Genomic DNA, 24,219 nt, shown 5'->3' on the forward strand with positions numbered 1-24,219 from the left:
CCGAAATTCACGAACTCTTGGTCTAGTAGGGACGTCGCCCTTGCTAGACAAACAGATAGGCAAAGTTCAAAACAAAACTTGGCAAGACAAAACATACTGATAACTAAAATAACTGAAAGCATTCGTACTGAAAATGTAAATAACTGAAAGCACATTCGTATAAGGCTCACGTAATATCATTTCACAATAGCACTTTTCATAAAAACTGTACTTTAAATATAAAGGCATCGTCGTATCTTAAATAGAAAGCCTACAATCATAGTGTAGGTTAGAAAAGCCCACGTAAAAAAACACTTTAGTTCGAAAGGCCACCTTGTTCTTTACTTGAATTTCTCGCTCTGATCTTAACTCGCGGAGATAGTCCTTTGTGAAAAACATAACATAACGACATACTAATTAGACTCGAGACAAAATCTCATACTTATAGGAATGCATGCCCTAATTAATTTCTTTTATTCTTTGTTCACTAAACTTGCATATTAATTAAATCGGAAAATTTAATTAATAGCATTTCTTTCATAAACATGATTATTTTCATGACTTGAGAACGTCGTTTCCCTTTTCTGGCGTCTCTAAATTTTCTACTGATTAAAAGTCAGCCCATTTCTTAAACAACCTTGGCTCAATATTTAAGTCCTCCTTGGCCCCTTTAAATTAATTAGCCCTCTGGCCCAGGTCACTAACTAATTAAATGATGGCCCAAACTCTTTAATTTATCACTTCCGGCCCAAACCAATTAATTAAAATTGGAGTCAACCCAAACATATACTCCCTTCCAACGTGACTTCTCTCTTCTCAATTTTAGTCAAAATCCCTAAATTTCAGAACAGCAGCAGTGCCTCTCTTCTCCGGCGAAAATCGCCGCTACCTCGACGGGATCTCGGAGTCCCGTCAGCGGATACTCCCTCCTCCATCGGGTTCTCTCCCTCCGTCAAGTTCGGAGGAGTCCTCGGCTGCTCGACGAGCAGGGCTGCCGCCTGCTGCGTCGCTCGGCGACGGCTCCAGTGGACCAGCCATCGCCGCCTTTCCTCTCCGGCGATATCGCCGCCGACGGTTCGCGTTGCTGCTCCGGCAGAGTCATCAATTGAGGGGAAAGGCATCGCCTTTCTCCCTCCGTCTCTTTCTACGTCGTGGGTCGTCATCGCCCTTTTCTCTATCTTCACTCGGAGCGCCGGCAACAGCTGCGGCTGCTGCCCCTGTCGGCTCTCCGGAGCTCCGTCGTCACTCGACCCTCGCCGGATAGCCCCATATGCTAAGCTAAGCCTTCTATCCAGTTTGCTACTTAACATAATTATGTTCGATGTTTGGGCTGTAGCTATGTGATGTTATTACTTGGTGGTTTGGCTAGTTCACAGTGGTGCACTATTTGGTTTTCTGTTTCATTTGAAAGCTATGGTATTGAACTCTAAAATTTATGTGTTCTTGAGCATCTATGGTTCTAAGTTTTAAAGATGTGGGATTTCTAACGTGATGCAAAGGGTGGTGTTGGGAGATTACCTTGGCTTGGTGATTCCTCTTGGTTTACCGGGCTGCCCTCTCGCACAGCCACTGCCTTCCTCCCTCGTTACTCCTCCGTCACTTGTGGATTTTTGGGGGTCGAAAATGGTGGGGAGAGGATGGAACTGGCTATGTATACATGTATATATATAGGCTGAAAATCTGCTTGGTTGTTGGGATTTTGGCAGAGGGATGTGTGCAGAGAGAAATCTGCTCTCTTGGCTTCTTCTTGCTTAGACCTTAATGGAGTTTGTCTTCTTGTTGCAGCTCCTGCGACCTTTTGGGATTTGGTCAATATTTTGATTAGGGACAACCCAGATTTTGATTAGGGACAACCCAGCTCTTCCTTGGCTCTTTGTTAACTACTTTTGACATTTTGTGTAGGTGTACTCATCTTCAATAACTCCTCACTTGCTTTTCCTTAACTGAATTTGGATTTATCATGCAGGCATAGGAGTGTTGTTAGCTAAACAGGTGACAATCGGTTGAGGCCCTATGTGGCTGATCTTCAAGCTATTGGGCCGAGTTTTGAGTGGGCCGAAGAAAAGACATTCGGCTGGATAAGAAGAGGCCCGAAATCTATATACATTTTTTTTTGTATAATCTGAAACATGTTCTTGATCCATTATTTATTTTGGGCTTAAGTTCTCTTGTACTAAACGAAATTTGAAAATACTCATAATCAATCCTAAATGTCCAATTCTCCTTTAATCGTCTAGTTTGATCGAAGTTTTCTTCACTTTGATCGCGTAAATGGAAATAAACGTGAAAATACTTGAGCTCTTGATTCATAAATCAAAATCACAAAATAGTACTTAGTTCTTGGATAACAACCCCATAAGTTTTCAAAATATAACATGGACAGCGTTCGATTTAAAGTTTGACGCTCTTTCGAGAATAACAAAAGATATCAAAAGTTGGGGTGTTACACCCTCCGTAATAATAACATTTATTAATTAACATTCACTTCACATAATAATAATAATATTTCATCACAATAGTAAAATAAAAAAATAAACCATAAAATTAATACGCAATAAATAATGATTCAAATACAATACACTCCGTCACCATTAGCGGCGTCATATCGGCACTCCTCCTCCCCCTTGCTTTCACATAGCGCCCTCCCCCTCGTCTCTGGCAAGCACACCACAAACATCGCACACACCGCAATTGCCACCCCAAACACGCCGTAAGACAAAAACGTGTTTTCCCTCCCTGCCGCCACCAGCAATGGGCTCAGCGCCCCCCCCCCCCCCCCCCCCCCACCAGCGCCTGCCTCACCATCGACACTGCCGAGTTCCTCACTGTCGTCAGAAACAGCTCTATCGTGTAGATCAAGAATTGGACGCAATTCTCTTGAAATTCTTGATTAAAGCCCATTTCTTTGATTTGGACTTGTACCTCTGTCGCTGCTGATCTTACTGATTCTCCGAGAGGCTGGGAGGAATCCGCACTCAATTTGGCAGGAGATCGGGCTGGAATTTCTGAGGATCGGGACAAATTTAATGGTTGCGGTTGAGTTTTCTGGAGACCGATTGGAGCGAGATTGAGGAGAAGAAATTGGAGCTCTGAAAGGCGGAAGCTTTGTCGATTTGAGCTCTCAAAAGTTTGTATATCTATGTATTTTTGGTCCCGCACATAGACGCTGCCATGGAGGAGAGAACAGGGTGGGGCAGGTTTGCGGAAGCTGGAAAGAGGCGTGCAGTTTGGAGGTGGGGTTGGAGGTGGTGGGGGGGGGTGTTGGGTGATTTTTTATAAATTGTGTTAAAATTTATGGAAGGTAATTTGGTTAATTAATACTAAATGTTAAGAATGAAATAATCATTAAAAAGAAAAGAAAATGCATAAAAAATCGAAAATCCCTTATTCCAAAAAATTCGTATGCCTCGGACTCATATTTCAAAAGGTCAACGAAATTAATCCATCATTTCGAAAGGTTAGTGAAATTAATCCTTTTTTCCGAATTCTACGTCTCCGGAAAGCAGAGAAACACAGTAAACCAAACCAACACATAGCTTTGGTTCTTGAAAAACTGCCAACATATTAGTTTTTGCTGCAATTTCCTCTTTGCATCTGAAAACACCCATTTCTTACCGAGATTCCTGCTGTTATCATCCAGTAAAAATCATTTCTTGCTTCTATCTTTGTTAGGATTTTTTTTTTCTTACACTTTTTGTTGATTGTTTGCTTGATTCTGGAGTTTTGTGTATTGAATCTCCAATTTTGCTAGTTTTGTGATAATTAATTGATTTTTGTATCAGAATCTAGAGTAGAAGTTGATGAATTGAAGGGAAAGGGTTTGTAGAATCTTTTCGGGGAAAAGAATAAGACTACCCTAAATTTAGCTGAAATCAAATTATTTGCTGATTTTCTGGGGATTTTGCACTGGCTTGCAATCATGTGATTAAAACGAAGCTGATTTAGAAGAGATTTAGTTTTAGCTCTGCTCTTAGTTTTTACATTTGGAATATTTAAGAAGGGATATTGGCATTTAAATCAGAACTTTGGTTTAGTTCGATCCCATGACTTTTGAAACTGGAATGATAACTTTTCCATTTCTCGCAATTGTCCCAGGATGGTCAGAATCGAAGTATGATGTGCAAACAATACCACGTCGTTTTGGATAAAACGACAAAACGATGTCGTTTTAACTAACACTCAAAATAGAATGGCGTCGTTTTGTCCAAAACAACGCTGTTTTGCTGTCCCATCATATCTGATTTTGCATATTTGCGAAAATTTGATAAGTTATGATTTTTTATTCCAGTTTCAAAAGTTATGAGATTGTCCGGAAGTCAAAGAAAAATATTGTCTTACATGACAGTTATCCCTTTTAAGTGCGGTGTGAAGTTTCTGCTTGTCTGTTTTGTTCCCAACTCAGGTTTTATTGCTTATATAGTATGCTGGGATTTATTCGTTGGCGGGAAAGCCTTCGTGTGTACTTGATTACAACGATGAGGATTGCAAGATATTAGAAATGAGCCACTCACCCCTTGAAAGGCCTCATAAGGGGGAGGGTTATCCACACTTATATAGAAGAGATAGGAGCATCAACAAGCCGATATGGGACAAGATATTAGAATTTTAACACGCCCCCTCACGTGTGGGCCGGAATGACACATCGGACTTCCATCACGTGGGTAGGCAAGAGAAGAGATAAAGAGATAAACCATCATCGACTTGGGCCCTGCTCTGATACCATATTAGAAATGGGTCACTCACCCCTTAAAAGGCCTCATAAGGGGGAGGGTTATCCACACTTATATAGAGAAGCTAGGATCATCACCAAGCCGATGTGGGACAAGATATTAGAATTTTAACACGCCCCCTCACGTGTGGGCCGGAAAGGACATCAGTCTTCCATCACGTAGGTAGGCAAGAGAAGAGATAAAGAGAATAAATCCATCATCGAGAAGAGATAAAGAGAATAAATCCATCATCGACTTGGGCCCTGCTCTGATACCATATTAGAAACTCACCCCTTAAAAGGCCTCATAAGGGGAGGGTTATCCACACTTATATAGAGAAGTTAATTTCTAATATGGTATCAGAGCAGGGCCCAAGTCGATGATGGTTTATCTCTTTATCTCTTCTCTTGCCTACCCACGTGATGGAAGTCCGATGTGTCATTCCGGCCCACACGTGAGGGGGCGTGTTAAAATTCTAATATCTTGTCCCACATCGGCTTGTTGATGATCCTATCTCTTCTATATAAGTGTGGATAACCCTCCCCCTTATGAGGCCTTTCAAGGGGTGAGTGACCCATTTCTAATATGGTATCAGAGTAGGGCCCAAGTCGATGATGGTTTATCTCTTTATCTCTTCTCTTGCCTACCCACGTGATGGAAGTCCGATGTGTCATTCCGGCCCACACGTGAGGGGGCGTGTTAAAATTCTAATATCTTGTCCCACATCGGCTTGTTGATGATCCTATCTCTTCTATATAAGTGTGGATAACCCTCCCCCTTATGAGGCCTTTCAAGGGGTGAGTGGCCCATTTCTAATATGGTATCAGAGCGGGCCCAAGTCGATGATGGTTTTCTCTTATCTCTTATCTACCTCACGAGTGGAAGACCGATGTCCTTTCCGGCCCACATCGATGATGGTTCTCTTATCTCTAGCATTGCCTATCCACGTGATGGAAGACCGATGTCCTTTCCGGCCCACATGTGAGGGGGCGTGTTAAATTCTCTAAATTCTGTCCCACATCGACTTGGTGATGATCCAATCTAATCTATATAAGTGTGGATAACCCTCCCCCTTTTGAGGCCTTTTAAGGGGTGAGTGGCTCATTTCTAGTACAAGAACAGTTTTTTTTATAGTGTACATGGATGGCTATCTTTGACTGATTCTGTTAGTCTGTTCAATAACATTGGTGATTGTGCGTGTGCGTATGAATCCTGATTATATGATTTTTGGCTTCATTAGGCATCGTTTCTTGAGGTGGGTATCTTGGTTTTACCTTTCATAAAGGAGAATAGAGTTTATGTACTGTGCCTCAAGCTCGCATTGTATCAATGGCTACTGCTCAAATAGTATTACAAGTTTGTGGTGGAAATACACGTTGGCTTCTTAGTTCAAAGCCCCGTCTCAGAAGATCTTGCTTAGGGTCTCATTCTCGGTCTTTTGTAAAATATAAAAGAAGAAAAGCTACAACTTGTTTCGAACCTATCAACTTGTTTCCTCGTTCAGTCACCTCCAACTGCTTGGGGCTTAGCAGATGCAACTGTGAATGAGCTGAGCGGATTAACATCTGAGGACGGGTTTGTCACATCCAACGGTGAAGTTCATAGTAATGGAACTATTGCGTGAGAATAAGACGGATTCTATCGAGGATGAACATTGGATCTGCTAAGGGAATCGATCGTGTACTATTGCAATAGCCCTGTAGGTATGATCGCTGCAAAGGACCCCTCTGAATCCACCAATGTTCTCAACTATGACCATGTTTTTATCCGTAATTTCATACCTTCTGGCATCGCCTTCCTGCTGTAGGGGGAGTATGATATTGTTTGTAATTTTCTTCTTCACACTCTTCAGCTGCAGATGAGCTTTCGCCTTAATTGTAATGTAGTTTGACCTGTCAACTTTCTTGTGACGTTCTTTAATCCCGATCGATAGATTGCGGATCCAGAGACTTAAAACGGAGGGGGCGAAATGAAATAAAAAATAAAATAATAAAATTTTAAATATCATTAACTTCAATATATATTTTTATATAATAACAAAAATTACATATTACAATTCAAGTAGCACTTGCATCCGCTAATCGCGATAACTGGCTTCTACGGGTATCCATATTTTGAAAACGTGTCAAGATTCTTTCATTAGAAACAGTGGCGAAGATGGACCTTTCACTGTATATCACCAAACTATCATTCAACCATTCATCTCCCATCCTGTTCCGTCGATCAGTCTTGACAATTTTCATATCAGAAAATACTCTTTCAACGGATGCAGTTGCTACGGGTAAGAGTAATACCAATTCAATCAAGCGATAAACTAATGGAAAATATATATGCTTCTTAGTTTCTACCATCTTCCGAGCTAGGCCACCCAAATCTTCAATACCAATCAACCGGTCATCTTTTCTCATCACACCAACAAATAGTTCAAGTTCTTCAAGCAACATTGTTCGTTCATTCGATGAGAAATCTTTTGGATAAAGACTAGCAAGATGAGCAAGCTTCTCAACATCAAAAGCGGCGAAGTAATTTTTCGGATTGAGACATGCCATACAACGAAGCAAGTCTGTGGATGATTCAGAAAAACGATTTTCCATCTCTTGCATGAGTAGGTCAATGACCTAATTGTACAAGCAAAATTAAGTATAAAAATAAATCTAATGTAATAAATTAATAAGATATTAAATTTTATCAAATTACCTGGCAAAATATTTCAACGCGGTAATGATGGTAGTTAGTGATCTTTGTGCCATTCCTCATGCAAATCCGTTTCGGAGCAACATCATCCATTTTAGTGACCGCAATGTCATTTGCCCCACAAAAACTATCCACTTGTTGCAAGAAAGTATCCCATCCAACTTCTCGAAATGATCTCAAGCTTTCTTTAGCATTCTCAATCAAGTAAGTTGCATTTAAAATATCTTGATCTCTTTCTTGCAAGGCACAAGACAATGGTTGAATCTTCCCTAACAATTTTTTCATCAAGATCATAAGAAATACAAATTCATATGTCTCCATTTTTTGTAGAACACCAACCACTTTTCCCCTTATTGGGACCTCAGTTCCATCAGCAAGTACGTTTTCAAGCACTTCTGTTACCGAAGGCCACATACTTTCAAGACGAATTATAGAGGCATAATGAGATCCCCACCGAGTGTCACCCGGCCTCTTCAAAGATGTTTCTTGATTTTTGCCTTTACCTGTTTCAATCTCCATGTTCTCCAACATTTGAACAAGTCTATCATGTTCATTTTGTCGAAGTTGATCGGCCCTTTTGCAAGAAGATCCACATAATGTAACAATTAAGCCAAGATAACTAAAAAAGTCACAAACATATTGATTTGTTTGAGACACAGCTACACAAATCAATTGAAGCTGGTGGGCAAAACAATGGATATACCAAGCAGATGAATTTTCCTTTAAAATTAATGCTTTCAATCCATTGAATTCCCCTCTCATGTTTGATGCTCCATCATATCCTTGGCCCCTCACTTTTGACAAAGATAATTCAAACTTAGCAAATATAGAATCAATAGCCTCTTTCAAACAAATTGATTTAGTTTCTTTAACATGAACAAGGGCTAAAAATCTTTCTATTATCTCTCCTTTCTCATTCACAAATCTTATAACAATAGCCATTTGCTCCTTTGTTGAGCAATCCCGAGACTCATCAACCATAATAGAAAAGAATCGATCTCCAAGCTCTCTCAATATTTCAAGTGTTGTTTCAACTGCACAAGCCCTAACTACATCTTTCTGAATTGACGGAGATGTCATTTGATTATTTCCTGGATCATTTTTCAATATTACTTTACCAACTTCATCATTCCTCAAACCATACCATTTTAATAGCTCAAGAAAATTGCCTTGATTTAAAGAAGTAGATGACTCGTCATGTCCCCTAAAAGGCAAACCTTGACTCAAAAGAAAACGAATAACATCAACAGTTGCAGTCAAACGAATCCGGTATTCTTTTTCTTTTGTTGTAATACCTCTACGAACAACATAAGTCACACTTTGCCTTTGATTCAAAAAATTTTCATATTCTATTCTTGCTTTGTTGTGTGAACTATTCTCATCTCCAACATGACTATTGAACTTTTCAAGTGCTTTTTTCCAATTAGAAAACCCACCAGTAGTAAATGCTTCATCCCCCGGTGCCACAGAATCACGCTTGAAAAGAAAACAATAGAAGCAATATGCGGCATCATTCAAGACACTATATTCAAGCCAATCACGATCCTTGTACCAAACATCCCTAAAACATCTATTGTCTTTTCCTTGACGTGTTTTTTTAAAGTCGAGACCTTTTGGTTGACAAGGACCTTTAGCTACATACTCTCTACGAATTCGATCACGAATATTCACATCATAACTTGCAATTGAACTTCGTTTACCAGGGTCAGCTTCAATTTCATCTTTATCAATTATTTGGTCCGGATCTTGTGAATCTTGCCCAATACTAGAAGATCCACTTGAAACTCTAGGCCTCTTTGTCAAATATTTATCCATTTGCTGATGTTTCTGATAAAACAAAAGACACCACACAAAATTAATAACTTAACAAAAAAATTGAAATTAAATATATACCCTGACCCCACTACACCACATACCAATTCCATTCACAGATGACAGATTCACTTTCATTAAAGAAAGAAACTACACTACACGACAAACACTTGTCCACTACTCTCCTGTCTCCACTTTCCACACCAAGTCACCACTTTTCTCTATTTAAATAAACTACTACCATTAAATAACCCTACGGCAGTCCCCATCCCCAAATCCAAACCCCCAACTTCATATTATTTAGCAAAAAATCAAGCTCCCTACTTCATAGTTAAAAATTACTTTATTAATTCTGCAACGGAAGAGAAGAATTGAGATTTGAGAACTTACTTTGTCGGATTGTAGGCGTGAGAGTGAGAATGGAGAGGATTAATGAACTGAAGAAGAGCAGCGACGCAGCGTCGGCGTAGGGTTAGAAGTTAAGTAATTTGGATTTTGCAATCTCTTTCTAAATTTTATATTTAATTAAATGCATTTTTTAAGTTATAATTGTTATATGACATATCACGACTATGGAGTGTGGACTGCTGCCATGGGCTTAGTTATATTTGTGATTGAATGTGGGCTTTAAATTTAAAGTACTTGGGCTTCAACAAATTAGATCCAAGTTGAATTTGAATAACAACCAATTAAACTCTTCTTCTCAGGCCAGCCTCACTGCGACGGAAACTTGGAATTCGGAAGGGGAGGGGCGACGTCGGAGCCTATCGGAGGGGGCGACGTTGGAAAATTTATGTCCCGGTCCATGTAAGCGGGTCGCCGGGGAGGGGCGGTCGCCCCCTCCTGCCCCTCCCTGGATCCGCCACTACGATAGAATACATGAACGAAAAATCTTCCTGATTTTTTTTATATTTGCAGAGCTGGGAGACGACTATGCCGGCTAGTTTTAAGCAGCAATCGGGCGTTTAGCGCCGGTCGATTCTGGTACGTGCTGACTCATTTACAGTGTAAGCTTTCTCCATCACGAATTACCTACACGATTGTCGTTGTTATGTGCGAGTAGGTCACTGGTGGATTATCTTGCTACGGGCATATGGAAAATGCTCGGGGGGATAAATCAATGTCAGTCTAGTTCTGGCTCGTCTTGCAACTTGAAAATCAGCTAGAGAAACCAGAAACGATGTAAGTTTGGATTTATTTGCAATCGGACATTGAAAAAATCCAGTCGCCTACGTGAAATATATAATTAATGTTTGTTTTCTTTATGAATAGACAACATCATTTAACTCAACGGTGGTGGTATCCGCGTATAATTTCCTGATTGCCATATCAGATACAATTTCAACAAAAAATTGTCTTCGGACTTGCGAAAAAAGAAAATCAACTTAGTGGTTTTTCCGGCTGATTTTTAAATTACGGGACAAACTAGAATTTGACTAACCTTCATGGTACACTAGATTTAATATGTACTCCCTCCGTTCCATAGTAATAGGGGCGTTTTTCCATTTCCGTCCGTTCCTTAGTAATAGAGTCATTTCCCTTTTTAGTAAAAGTCAATACATTTTTCCACACCTACTTTACTCTCTCTTACTTTTTTCTATCTTCATCTTTCTACCTTTTTCATTTTTTACTTTATTTTCTCTTTACTTAACTCACCTAACACAATTTTTCTTAATCTCTGTGCCGAAAAGTGTTGCCTCTATTACTATGGAACGGAGGGAGTACTATGCTACACTCTGTTTGCTTATAGTGTTTCATTATTTTCAATAAAAGCTTCACTTCCATAGAACCTTATCAAAGTTTCGGCTTCCATATCTAAATGGAAATGTGATTGTAGGCTCTGGTCTACTCTGCATTACTATGTGCACGTGAAATGCTTGCTCTGGAGGATGTGATCAGCTGACCTCAAACAACCATCTTGTTGCATTGTCGTTTCATGTTAGAGAATATTATTGAATCGATATGAAGAAACTCAACGAGATCTACCGATACAAGACTGAGGATTACTCATACGAAGCTGTTAACAAATTCAACGTCTATCCCGATCAGATTCATCCTTGGCTCGTCGAATGGATGCCTCACCTATCTGATTGCAAACTTGCAGCCTGCTCAGATGGACTTCCGTTCCTTCTCTCTCGGAAACCTGTGGTCCGTAGTTAGTAATCTTGCTACACCGGATCAATCACACGACATATTGGACCTTATTGAAGCTAATTGGTCAGATTTGGTGGCTGACATGCATTTTAAAATATGCTATCCTGCTCTTGAAGACAAGGAGTTGCAGATCATAACTGGCTGTGACCCCAAGAATAGAAGACAAGGAGTTGCAGATCATAACTGGCTGTGACCCCAAGAATATGTACGTTTCTTTTCTCAATAATAACCAACACCGGATCTGTATCTTGTATTTATCCTCATCTTCATAATGTTTCGGTTTATTCTTTTGCAGGCCTTGGTCCTATCACAATGGTGGTTCCTGGCCAACTCTTCTTTGGCAGGTAGACTGCCTTCTTTAATTCTGAATTGATTTGTCTCTTTGATTTCTTAATCTTCTTGAAGATGTTAGTCTAAGCTTCATCATTGAGTTAATCGGGCTGCTAATGTCGAAATTCAGTTACTAATGGGCTATAATATCTATATGCATATATAGGGGTGTGAACAAATACTAACTAATTTACCGCAATAACTAATAACTAATTTCAATTTTATATGTTAAAAAAATATATATAGTCAAATATAACTGAACATAAATATGGAGTTAGTTATATACTACTGAACTTCATCCAACTCTTAAGCATAGTAGGTTTTCACTCCCATCCTATCCTTGAACTACTCGCTAGACGAAAGCCGCGCTTTTCCTTCCTAGTAGTGCTTATAGTAATTTCATTCAAGCTGTTCCACTTTGATTACAGTGTAGGCCAAGACAATTTGTGTTTAATTTGGTATACTCTTAACGGATTGAATAATTTTGAGCTTGTATTAAACATCTAATTCCTTCAAATACTCATTAATCAATCTAATCTATCACCGAAAGTAAATAATCTTGATTATTCTCATTAGTGTGTAGATTGTCTTTTAAGTCGATTTACTTTTGTAGTTTAGAGTTAGTAGGAGTCCTATAAATAGCTCCTCTGTTTTAGATATATCTCGTATGTGAAATTGACAGTTTAGGACGGTATCAACCGTAGGCCTCTTCGGAGGATTGTTATTCTTGATTTTTAATTCAAGTTCTCACCTTCCGTTTTCTCTTTGTACTCGTTCTTTTGCGTTCATCTGCCTTTACTCCATAACACACTCCCGACCTATCCTCAAACTCACTAAACAAGAGCCGCCTTTACCCTTCCAGGTAGTGCTTGTGGTCATTTCATGGAAACTATGTGTGTTTACTTTGGGTGATAGCTAAAAACGTACGTGCTAATCGACGATACACTCTAACGGCTTAATTAATTTGAAGCTTGTTTTGGTCGTCTCGTCTGAACCTTCAGATACTCATTTATCAATCTAATCTATCACTGATGACCATAACGTCTGATGTCTCACTTCATTTGCAGCTAACTGTCGCTTGCATCAAAATGGGACGACCCGAGATGGCTGAAAGAGCCATCAAGACTGCAGAGAAACGCATTTCGAAAGACAAGTGGCCGGAATATTACGACACGAACAAAGCAAGGTTTATAGGGAAGCAAGCGCGGCTATTCCAGACATGGTCTAATGCAGGATATCTCGTCTCGAAGATCCTACTCTCCAACCCTAACGCTGCCAAAATGTTGACCACCAAAGAGGACTCTGAGCTCGTTAATGCCTTCTCGTGTGCGGTCAGCAGCTCGAGTCCAAGGAGGAAGCGCGGTCTGAAGAGATCCCAGAACCAGAAGTCTTATATAATTTGAGGATTAGCCACTTATATATGGAACAGGTTAGCACTTTCAATATGCTTATAATTTATTCTTTAAAGCAAGGGTGATTATTTATTGGTTTGATTAACTAAACTGAAGTTTTCAGCTTGATCACTGAAATTATGTAAAGATTTTCTTTGTTAAAAGAAAAAGTAAAAAACACTTTATGCATATGGTTCAATAATCCAATTGATAGCATTGGATAAATAGAGGTAAGATGTGTTTATGGTTCAAAACATCTCACCAAAGGATAGCATTGAACCTAAAAACACGTTATGCCTTAATGGTCCAATACTCCAATTTAGTGGGGAAGTCTATATCCATTACTTTTATTTTTATGGACAAAAGTATTACTATTGTGACAGATCGAAATAAATGCATTAATATAAAGAAGACTTGGTCTCTTCTTTTATTTTTTCATTTGACGAAAAATTAGAAAAATATAATAAATTAGTAGGTACTTAATTTAACTTAGATTTTTAAAATATTATTGAAATACTACTTAAAAGTGTGTACAATTTTGAAAGTTATTTAAAAATAATATTCAATTGAGTTCTTAGTTTCCATAATCAGTTTGGAATTCTTGAAACTGGAAATGACTCTGCTCTCCTTGTAAATTCAAAATTTTCACTCAGAAACAATAGCTTGTCTGGATCTATTCCAACCTTCTTTTGCACGGCTGCAACCTTTCTTGTCCTTGACTTGTCCGTTAATCACCTGAGCGGTAGCATTCCCCATTGTCTATTTGAGAACAGTCTTGTGCTCAATCTAGGGACAAATAACATTAGTGGTAGGATCCCTGATAAAATTTCTCCCAGTTGCCAACTAATGTCGTTAGATTTGAGCGACAACAGTTTAGTCGGGGATGTTCCACTTTCCGTGGCGAATTGCATGGCGTTAACAATCTTGAATTTATCCAAGAACAAGCTAAGCGGAACAGTTTCAACCTCCCTTTGCAAAGCCTCAGACCTTTTGATTCTCGACTTGTCAGTCAATAATTTAAATGGCAATATCCCACGCTGTCTAGTAGAGTCGCGTCTTCTTGCCCTTAATTTAGGGAGAAATAACATCACTGGTCGTGTCCCAAACTTTACAGTCGATTGTCCCTTGCTATATCTGGATCTCAACAGCAACAATTTAATCGGGGAAGTTCCACTATCTCTGGAAAATTGCCAACTGTTAGAGGTCATAAATGTTGGAGGCAACCAGTTGGGTGGCACTTTCCCATGCATGCTTCCGTTGAGCTTGCGCGTGCTTGTGTTGCGTGCCAACAGATTCCATGGAGGGCTGAGATGTGACAAGAGCTGGTCAAATCTTCAAATTTTTGACATAGCTAACAATAACTTCAGTGGCAATGTGGATCCTTTGACCTTTTCAGACTGGAGACCAATGATGAGAGATAACGTCACAAAGTTGAGCTATGAATACTTGGCTTTTACATTCCCAATTATCAATAGTTCCACGTCCCGAAAGATGGGGAATGTTTACACTGCGGTGAATAACAGAAACTCGGCTTTTAAATTCGAAAGTTTTATCTTGTAGTGGGGGTCGCGGACTACGGCGGAAAGGTATCACTAACCGGGGCAGAGCGGAATCTTGTCAAGATTTGGCCAGACTTTACATCCATCGACTTATCTTGCAATAGTTTCCAAGGAGGCATCCCTGACTCAATTGGTGAGCTCAACGCACTTTATCTTCTCAACTTATCCCACAACAGTCTCACCGGATCAATCCCTAAATCATTGAGTAACTTGATGGGGCTTGGAGCATTGGACCTCTCAGTGAACCAGCTAACCGGGAAGATACCAAAGGAGATAGTAGGGCTTACATTCCTTCAGGTGATGAATGTCTCCCACAACAAGCTAGTCGGAGAGATTCCAATTGCCCCTCAAATCCAAACATTCCCCGGTGATTGCTTTGAAGGAAACATAGGTGTATGTGGTCCCCCTCTCAACATTAGCTGCATAAAGCCTCTTGCTTCACCTCTAAATGTGGAATCAGATGGGACGACTGAGATTGAGTGGGATTATGTGTTTGCTGCTGCTGGTTATGTTGTGGGCTTCGGAAGCTTTCTGTGGGTGCTCATATTTCGCCGAAGCTTCAGAGAGACTCTTTGAGAAAGTTGAGGATGTTTATGAGAAGATAGTCAGCCTCTGCAAAAAGAAGAAGAGAAGGGATGTAGGAAGAAGAGTTGTGAGAAATCAAGCCATAAGACAGTAGTGGCAATAAAGCTATGTATTTTGATTCTATGTTGTACTATGGTTTTCCTTCTTTTGCATGTGTGTTTCATTTCCTTCAGTGATTGTGTGTGTATGTCTATTTCTTGAGTTGAAATAAGGTTCTTGTATTTGTCTGTTTCTTTTTTAAGGATAATAGTTTTAAGTATAATAATCTTATTATTTATACTAATATGATTGAAACATTAGTTGAAACTACTCAAATTGTTCCATTCCATAAAATTAGACCATTATTTTTCTCACATAGCTTAAATATTCAAACATCAAAATCGCTTATTCAAAATAGATTTGAAACCTCGATGACAATTTGTGATAAAAATTTTATAGTTTAATAAAAAAAATCAAGAAAATATTTCCAAAAGTGGAAATTTTACATAAAAACTCGAAATATTTACCCAATTATGTGTTCTCCAAAAGTGGAACTTCTACATAGAAACACAGTAAACCAAGCCAACAGAGCTTTTCCAATACAAGTAACTGAAATTCGCTCTTTGCTGCCGACATATTAGTTTTTGCTGCAATTTCCTCTTTGCATCTGAAAGCAACCATTTCTTAGCAAGATTCCTGCTGCTATCACCCGGTAAAAATCATTTCTTGATTCTCTCTTTGTTTGAATTTTTTATGCTTATACTTGTTCTTGATTATTTGCTTGATTTTGGAGTTTGATGTATTGGATATCCAATTTTGCTAATGTTGTGATAATTAATTGATTTGTGTATCAGAGTCTAGAGTAGACGTTGATGAATTGAAGGGAAAGGGTTTGTAGAATCTTTTGGGGGAAGTGAATAAGACTATCTTATATTTAGCTGAAATCAAATTATTTGCTGATTTTCTGGGGATTGTGCACTGGTTTGCAATGATGCAACTGCGAAAGAGCTGATATAGAAAAGTTCAGTTTAGTTTTTACAATAGGATTTTTAAGTACATATTATTGGGACATACGCTCGGGGCTTGCAGATGCAACTGCGAAAGAGCTGAGAGTTTGAGAGGATTAACATCCGCGGACGGGTTTGGGACATCTAACGGTGGCATTCATAGTTATGGAACTATATTGCGTGAAGGTAACACAGATTCTATTGAGGTTGAAGCTTGGGATCTGCTAAGGGAATCGATCGTATACTATTGCAATAGCCCTGTTGCTGCAAAGGACCCCTCTGAATCCACCAATGTTCTCAAGTATGACCACGTTTTTATCCGTGATTTCATACCTTCTGGCATCGCTTTCCTGCTGACAGTGGAGTATGATATTGTTCGTAATTTTCTTCTTCACACTCTTCAGCTGCAGGTGAGCTTTCGCCTTAATTAATGTTTCAGAGCTGGGAGATCAAGGGTTGATGCTGGCTAGTTTTAAGGTGCGGACTGTGCCTCTGGAGATCAAGAAATTCAGGATTGCATAATTTGGAGTTCATTTTGGTCATCTGACCATTCAAATAATCATTAATCAATCTAATGTATCAATAGACGAGGACTTCACATATTTTGACCTCAATTGTAATGTAGTTTGACCTGTCAACTTTCTAGTGTATTTAACATGTATTTCTACGCTCTGCTTCCATACCTAAATGGTAATGTGATTGCAGGCTCTGTTCTACTCTGCATTATATGTGCACGTGAAATGCTTGCTCCGGAGGATGGATCAGCCGACCTCATTCGGGCATTAAACAACCGTCTTGTTGCATTGTCGTTTCATATTAGAGAATATTATTGGATCAATATGAAGAAACTCAACAAGATCTACCGATACAAGACTGAGGAATACTATACGACGCTGTTAACAAATTCAACATCTATCCCGATCAGATTCCTCCTTGGCTCATCGAATTGATGTCTCACCTATCCGATTCCAAACTTGCAGCCTGCTCACATGGACTTCCGTTTCTTCTCTCTCAGAAGCCTGTGGTCTGTAGTTAGTTATCTTGCTAATTGGTAAAATTTGGTTGCTGCTGACATGCCGTTTAAAATATGCTATTCCACTCTTGAAGACAAGGAGTGGCGGATCATAACTGGCTGTGACCCCAAGAATACGTACGTTTCTTTTCTCGATTATTTTCAACCAGCACCGGATCTGTATCTTGTATTTATCCTCATCGTCATAATATATCTTGTATTTTCAACCAGCACCTTCTCGTGTGCAGTCAGTAGCTCAAATCCAAGGAGGAAACGGGTCCAAAGAGTTCCAAAGTCTTATATAAGTTGAGGATTAGGCACATATATATGGAACAGGTTAGCACTTTCAAGATGCTTATAATTTATTCTTTAAAGCAAGGGTGATTATTTATTGGTTTGATTAACTAAATTGAAGTTTTCAGATTGATCACTGAAATAATTAAAAGATTTTCCTTGTTAAAAGAAAAAGTACTAAAACCATTTAACTCTTTTAACAATTACAGTATATTTTATGAGATAAAGAATAGGGGTGTGTTGGTACGATATACTTTTTCGAAGCTGTCATACTTTACAGAATAGTCTGTATGAGTAAAAATAAAACAAAAGGATATTTTTTTAAGTTGTAGACGTCCCAAAATGATAAAATGTGTCATCATCACAAAATTATAAAATGGGGTCTTGATTGCTGTTGCTTGCATTAAAATGGGCGATCAAGACTGCACAGAAACGCACTTCGAATGACTAGAGGCAGGAATATTGCAGGATATCTCATTAACGCCTTCTCATGTGTGGTCAGCAGCTCGAGTCCAAGGAGGAAACGCGGTCCGAAGAGTCCCCGGAATCTGAATTCTTATATAATTTGAGAGTAGCCATATATGGAACAGGTTAGCGCTTTGATCTGTTGCTGCTTTCTTATAGTGGTGATGGTCTGATAGATTTTGTCATAAAATATGACACATTTGGTATGAGGTGCGTTATATTACTAACTATTTAAGTTGCTAACTCTGCTAACTCATCAATACAGTGGATTAAAAATGTCAATACGGTGACATCAAAATGTCAACACATAATATCAACACATTATATTGAAGTTCAACAAAATTATGTGTTGACATTTTGATGTCACTGACATTTTTAATACACTGTATTGAGAAGTTAGCAAGTTAGCAACTTAAAAAAGTTAGCAATTGATATTATATATAGAATGAGAAAAGTATTACTTTTATTTTATATGGACAAAAGTAGTATCACAGATCCAAAAAAGTGCATTAATATTAGGAAAACTTGGTCTCTTATTTTTTATTTTTTTATTTAAAATTTATTGAAATTCTTTTAAGTGTGTATAATTTTCAATACACTAACTCATTACCATGAACCACAACTCCTTACACATACATTCTACTTTAAAAATGAGGTATATCTTCCTCTAATTCTTTCCATCTATTTCTTTAATAAATTAAACAATTTTTTAAAATTGCGTGTTGAATTAAAATGAACCTTTATATCGTGAATGGGGGAGAGTAGATTCAAAGTAGACGCCATTAGAGATTATAGTTGGCATAAAATAATGACTCCACAAAGACTCTAAGAATGATTAATGGAAGACTTGAAGTCAAGTGTGCTAACTCTATAAATCTACACTTTTCCTGCACTAACACTATTAATTATTCCACTTCAATGGGTCTCTAGGAGCGATAAATGGAAGACTTGAAGTCAAGTGTGCTAACTCTATAAATCTACACTTTTTCTGCACTAACACAATATTAATTATTCCTCTTCAATGGCTATCTCTTTGCTTTTGCTATTACTTTTCATCTTTCCACTTTCACCAACATTTTCCAAACCAAATGCTACTCATGCTCACACACAGCATTGCTTACAGAATGAGAAAACATTGTTGCTTGAGTTGAAGAATCAACTGGTGTTCAATAAAATCAATTCATCTTATTCAGAAATACTGGTCCAATGGAATCAAAAGGATGATTGTTGCTCTTGGAAGGGTGTGGAGTGTGACGATGCAGGCCATGTTATCCGTCTGCAACTCAATGACGAGGGCATCTCAGGTAGACTACACGAGTCGTCGAGTCTTTTCAGACTCAACTACTTGGAAGAGCTGAGCTTGGCAGACAATTCATTCTCAGGTCCTTTACCACACAACATTACCAATCTTAAAAGATTGTCTTCTTTGGACCTGTCTCGTTGCAGGTTCAGTGGTGTGATTCCTTCCTTGCTTGGAAATTTGACTCAACTTGTTGATCTGAAGATGGCAGACAACTTCTTTAGTGGCTCAATTTCTTCCGCCCACTTTGAAGGTTTGGCAAAAGTTGAGTATATTGATTTAAGTTTCAATTCACTAAGTGGTAGCATTCCCATATCTATCTTTAGTATACCTTCACTAAGGGGGATTGACCTCCAAGACAACCAGCTTAGCGGGAAAGTGGATGAATTTGCTATTGTAAATATATCTCAGCTTTATTCGTTAAATTTGAGCAGTAATAGACTGGAGAGCCCTCTTCCCAACTCTTTCATCAAGCTTCAAAGTCTCAATTATCTTGATCTTTCTTACAACTTGTTCAATGATACTTTTCAACTGGACAAGTTTCTAAGCCTTCCCAAGCTTATACATCTGAGTCTTTCCAACAACAAGTTTTCACTTTCAAGTTCACACAGTTTCCCTTTAAACCAATCCTCCAGCTTTGAGTTCTTGGACCTTTCAGATAACTTGATTGCGGGGGAAATTCCTAGTTGGATCTGGGATATCGGAAACGGGTCACTAAATTATTTGAACCTTTCTTGTAATATGTTGGTTGGTCTTCAAAAGCCTTATCACATCCCCAATTCTCTCTCGTTTCTGGACTTGCACTCAAACCAGCTTCAGGGTGAATTTCCCTCACCCTCACTGCTAAAACATCCTACTTATGTGGATTTCTCAAATAATCAATTTGATCAGTTTGGAATTCTTGAAACTGGAAATGACTCTGCTCTCTTAGGAAATTCAGAATTTTCAGTCAGAAACAACAGCTTGTCTGGATCAATTCCAACCTTCTTTTGCACAGCTGCAACCTTTCTTAGTCTTGACTTGTCAGTTAATCACCTGAGTGGTAGCATTCCCCGTTGTCTACTTGAAAACACTATTATGCTCAATCTAGGGAGAAATAATATTAGTGGTTGGATCCCAGATAAAATTTCTCCCAGTTGCCAACTAATTTTATTAGATTTGAGCGACAACAATTTAGTAGGGGATGTTCCACATTCCATGGGGAATTGCAGAGCATTATGGGCCTTGGATTTATCCATCAACAAGCTAACCGGAACAGTTCCAACCTCCCTTTGCAAAGCCTCACACCTTTCGATGCTCGACTTGTCAGTCAATAACTTAAATGGCAATATACCGCGCTGTCTAGTACAACCATATCTTTTTGCCCTTAATTTAGGGAGAAATAACTTCACTGGTCGTCTCCCAAACTTCCCTGCCAGTTGTTTCGTACAAAGTCTGGATCTCAATAACAACAATTTAATCGGGGAAGTTCCACCATCTCTGGAAAATTGTGCACAGTTAGAGGTCATGAATGTTGGAGGCAACCAGTTGGATGGCACTTTCCCATGCATGCTTCCGTTGAACTTGCGCGTGCTTGTGTTGCGCTCCAACAAATTCCATGGAGGGCTGAGATGTGACAAGAGCTGGTCAAATCTTCAAATTTTCGACATAGCTAACAATAATTTCAGTGGCTATGTGGATGCTTTGAGCTTTTCAGGTTGGAGCCATATGATGAGAGATACTGTCACAACGTTAAGTTATGAATACTTGACTTTTGTATTCATAATTACCAATAATCTCACGTCGGCGTACTACAGCGAAAAGGTATCACTAATCATCAAAGGGGCGGAGCAGATACTTGTCAAGATATGGCCAGACTTTACATCCATCGACATATCTTGCAATAGTTTCCAAGGTGGCATCCCCGACTCATTGGGTGAGCTCACCGCACTTTATCTTCTCAACTTATCCCACAATAGTTTCACAGGAACAATCCCTAAATCATTGAGTAACTTGACGGGGCTTGGAGCACTGGACCTCTCAGTGAACCAGCTAACCGGAAAGATACCAAAGGAGATTGCAAGGCTTACATTCCTTCAGGTGATGAATGTATCCCACAACAAGCTGGTCGGAGAGATTCCAATTGGCCCTCAAATCCAAACTTTCCCCATTGATTGCTTTGAAGGAAACATAGGATTATGCGGTCTCCCTCTCAGCGTTAGTTGCACAAAGGCTCATGTTTCTCCACCAAATGTGAAATCAGATGAGGGGACTGAGATTGAGTGGGATTATGTGTTTGCTGCTGCTGGTTATGTTCTGGGCTTCGGAAGCTTTCTATGGGTGCTCATATTTCGCTGAAGCTACAGAGAGAGATACTTTGAGAAAATTGAGGATGTTTTTGAGAAGATAGTCATTCTCCGCAAAAAGAAGAAGAGAAGGGATGTAGGAAGAAGAGTTGTGAGAAATCAAGTGATAAGACAGTAGTGGCAATAAAGATATCTATTTTGATTATAAGTTGTACTATGGTTTTCCTTCTTTTGCATGTGTTTTTCTGTTACGGACACACCAAACTTCCATGATGAACAGGCTGTGAGTGAGCAAGGAAAGACGACGCGCCACCAACCAGTGAGGAGTTGGAAGTTCGGGAAGAGTCAGAGTCGGCGAACAGAGAGGGAGTCTTGGAAGGCAGAAAGCTTCGTCCGAGGAAGCAGCTGTGTTGGAATAAGGAAATTAATTAATTGGAGAACAAGAAGGCAAGAAGGAAGGAAATTAATTAATTGGAGAACAAGAAGGCAAGAACGAAGTTATGACAATAATAAAGAAGGAAATCAATTAAAGATTATGGAAAATCAAATAAAAAGGATATTAGTATAATTAGAATATACTCCCTCTGTCCCACTTAAAATGCAACATTTGAGAATCGGCACGGAATTTTATGTAGTGTTGTTTTGTGAGTTAATGAAGAAAGAGTAAAGTAAGAGAGATGAAAAAGTAGAGATAGAGTTGTTTCCATTTAAGGAAACATTTCATTTTTAATGGGACAACCAAAAAAGGAAAACGTTGCATTTTTAATGGGACAGAGGGAGTATTTTCCCTGTATAGCTAGAATTAGAGCCTATAAAAGGTTGTGTAACCATTGAGAGAATTTAATTCAAGTCATTCATAATGTAGTCTTTAAAGTTCTCTCGTATTTTACTTTCTGCAATAGTATTTTATTTTCCGCATTTTACTTATCAACAAGCTGAAGCCGTCGGACAGACTCTACGACCTCGTCGCCAAGTAGGAGAGCCGCTGCTATTATTTTGTTTTATTTTTGAGTCTAGTTTATTATTATTATTTTTTAGTAATTTCATGATGTAACAAACTTATTTATTTGAGTCAATTATAAGCTCCGTCGGGTTTTCTTTGTTGGTTCTTTCCCGATGTATAGATTAGGTCGAACCAACCCTAGGGTCCTAGTTATTATAAATAGGGCTTTCATTAAAATCCGTCATTCAATTAATGAAGAATTATTTGTCCAATTGACTTGCGAAATACTCAAACCCTCTTGTTAGGGCGCGGGAATCGGTGTTTCGTGTGTGAAAACGGAAATGTTCTTCGTTAAGAGAGGGAGACTCTTAACATTTTCATATCCTTGAGTGACTGTGTGTCTACTTCTTGAGTTGAAAACAAAACTCTGTTGGCCTAGTCTTTTTTACTCCCTCCATTTCATTATAGTGCAAACATTTTGTCATTTTGGTATGTTCTATAGTAGTAGAGTAATTTCCATTTTTGGTAAAAGTGAACACATTTCTTTTCACTTACTTTATTTTCTCTTATTTTATTATCTCATTCATCTTTTTAGCTTTTTTGCTTTCTATTTTATTTTTTTTCACATTTCTTAAATCGAGTGCCAAATAGAAACGCCTCCACTGCTATGGAACGGATGGACTATATTGTACTGTATGTGTCTACATTATTGTTCTTATAATTTATTCTTTAGTGTTAAAAGACTATTTGGTTGCATATAATTTCTTGTTTTACGAGATTCCAATATGCCTTCTAGTTTTATGAATTAGGTGAAGCCCAGATTTACAAGGCATTTCACCGAAGAGTTTCTGGGCTTTTCCGTTGGACGTCGATTAACATCCAATTTAATTATAAAAGCCCAACGTTAGCCCATTTACAGGTTTTGCAACCTAAACTAATTATAAAAGCCCAATGTTAGCCCATTGGGAAACATATTAATAGTAGAGGCACGCTTTATAAATCATAAAATAATCCTATAAATTATTGAAATGATATGTAAAAATATGATACATTGAAAATAATGCTATATAATGGATTTTTTTGTGATTTGAATATTGTAAATTGTTTTTAATTTTATTTTGTCAATATTATCTGAAATATTTATAAACTCTTAAATATTTTGAAAAGTTCAACCAAACTTGTGGATATGTGTCACGGATAGTGATAAAATACAAAATCTATATATTGAACAAACTATAAATTTTTCAACACAGTGTCAACACCAGTGACGTACCCACTTTAGAACAATATTATGTATTAAGAATGATATATGTTCAAGAGATATATCGTAGTCTGGTGGTTTTACCCACCCATTTTAACACGGAGGTTCAGAGTTTGACTCTCTAACGCGCGCTGTTTTATTTTATTTTTTGTTCTTTTCTGTTTTGATTCCTTTACCATTTTTTCATGTTTCATTCTATTCTACTCTGAGCATGGAGTACTTATTTTAATTCTATTTCTCTTTTGTTTAGTTAAAACAATTAATTTACTTTTCTTTTCAGGTATTGTTTTATTAAAATAATTATAAGTTCTATACATATAGCCTTTTACTACTTTTTTTTTTAATCTTGTTTTATTAAAACTACGGATTTACTGTTTTTATTTAGTTTAACCAAAACAATTGAAAAATAAATGTATTTTCTTTTGTGTTTGCTAAAACAATTGAAAGAATAAATTTATAT

At 38.3% G+C, this 24,219-nt stretch overlaps 3 protein-coding genes, 1 long non-coding RNA gene and 1 pseudogene across 21 annotated transcripts; 3 read left to right on the forward strand and 2 right to left on the reverse strand.

Annotated features, from left to right (window-relative positions):
• Positions 1-761: 761 nt before the first annotated feature.
• On the forward strand, positions 762-2,141 carry LOC125212904 (uncharacterized). Its single transcript, XR_016135490.1, has 2 exons — positions 762-1,877; positions 1,946-2,141. It is a non-coding gene; the product is annotated as an uncharacterized LOC125212904 (long non-coding RNA).
• A 4,604-nt stretch (positions 2,142-6,745) lies between these two features.
• Positions 6,746-8,324, reverse strand: LOC148931940 (uncharacterized). Its single transcript, XM_089064624.1, has 2 exons — positions 7,386-8,324; positions 6,746-7,306 (listed from the first exon to the last, which is right to left on the reverse strand). The coding sequence occupies exons 1-2, from the start codon at positions 8,322-8,324 to the stop codon at positions 6,746-6,748; spliced, it is 1,500 nt and encodes a 499-aa protein (XP_088920750.1).
• On the reverse strand, positions 8,325-9,197 carry LOC148931941 (uncharacterized; the record flags this gene model as incomplete). Its single annotated transcript, XM_089064961.1, has 1 exon — positions 8,325-9,197. A coding segment is annotated over exon 1 (873 nt), but the record flags the coding sequence as incomplete, so codon positions are not given.
• Positions 9,198-9,750: 553 nt separating this feature from the next.
• LOC148931942 (alkaline/neutral invertase E, chloroplastic-like) lies at positions 9,751-15,468 on the forward strand (annotated as a pseudogene). The gene is made up of 8 exons (XR_016135557.1): positions 9,751-9,814; positions 9,902-10,001; positions 10,113-10,201; positions 10,357-10,376; positions 11,032-11,510; positions 11,647-11,692; positions 12,746-13,107; positions 14,184-15,468. The product of XR_016135557.1 is annotated as an alkaline/neutral invertase E, chloroplastic-like (transcript).
• A 235-nt stretch (positions 15,469-15,703) lies between these two features.
• Positions 15,704-22,428, forward strand: LOC148931943 (receptor-like protein 54). Of its 17 annotated transcripts, none has more exons than XM_089064610.1 (7): positions 15,712-15,904; positions 16,282-16,500; positions 16,604-16,815; positions 16,905-17,349; positions 17,460-17,547; positions 17,974-18,095; positions 19,164-22,428. In XM_089064610.1, exons 6-7 carry the CDS (start codon positions 17,996-17,998, stop codon positions 21,605-21,607), a joined length of 2,544 nt encoding a protein of 847 aa, XP_088920736.1. In that variant the 5' UTR covers positions 15,712-15,904; positions 16,282-16,500; positions 16,604-16,815; positions 16,905-17,349; positions 17,460-17,547; positions 17,974-17,995; the 3' UTR covers positions 21,608-22,428. The 17 variants fall into 17 exon arrangements, with proteins under 17 accessions (XP_088920740.1, XP_088920736.1, XP_088920738.1 ...); XM_089064612.1 differs by having other exon boundaries at positions 15,714-15,904; positions 16,604-16,676; positions 17,443-17,547; positions 17,963-18,095; XM_089064613.1 differs by having other exon boundaries at positions 15,714-15,904; positions 16,386-16,500; positions 16,604-16,676.
• Positions 22,429-24,219: the final 1,791 nt, after the last annotated feature.

This window comes from Salvia hispanica, chromosome 2, assembly GCF_029641045.1.
Source record: "Salvia hispanica isolate PSC_SH4W2 chromosome 2, Shi_PSC_v1, whole genome shotgun sequence".
In the NCBI taxonomy this organism is placed as follows: Eukaryota; Viridiplantae; Streptophyta; class Magnoliopsida; order Lamiales; family Lamiaceae; genus Salvia; species Salvia hispanica.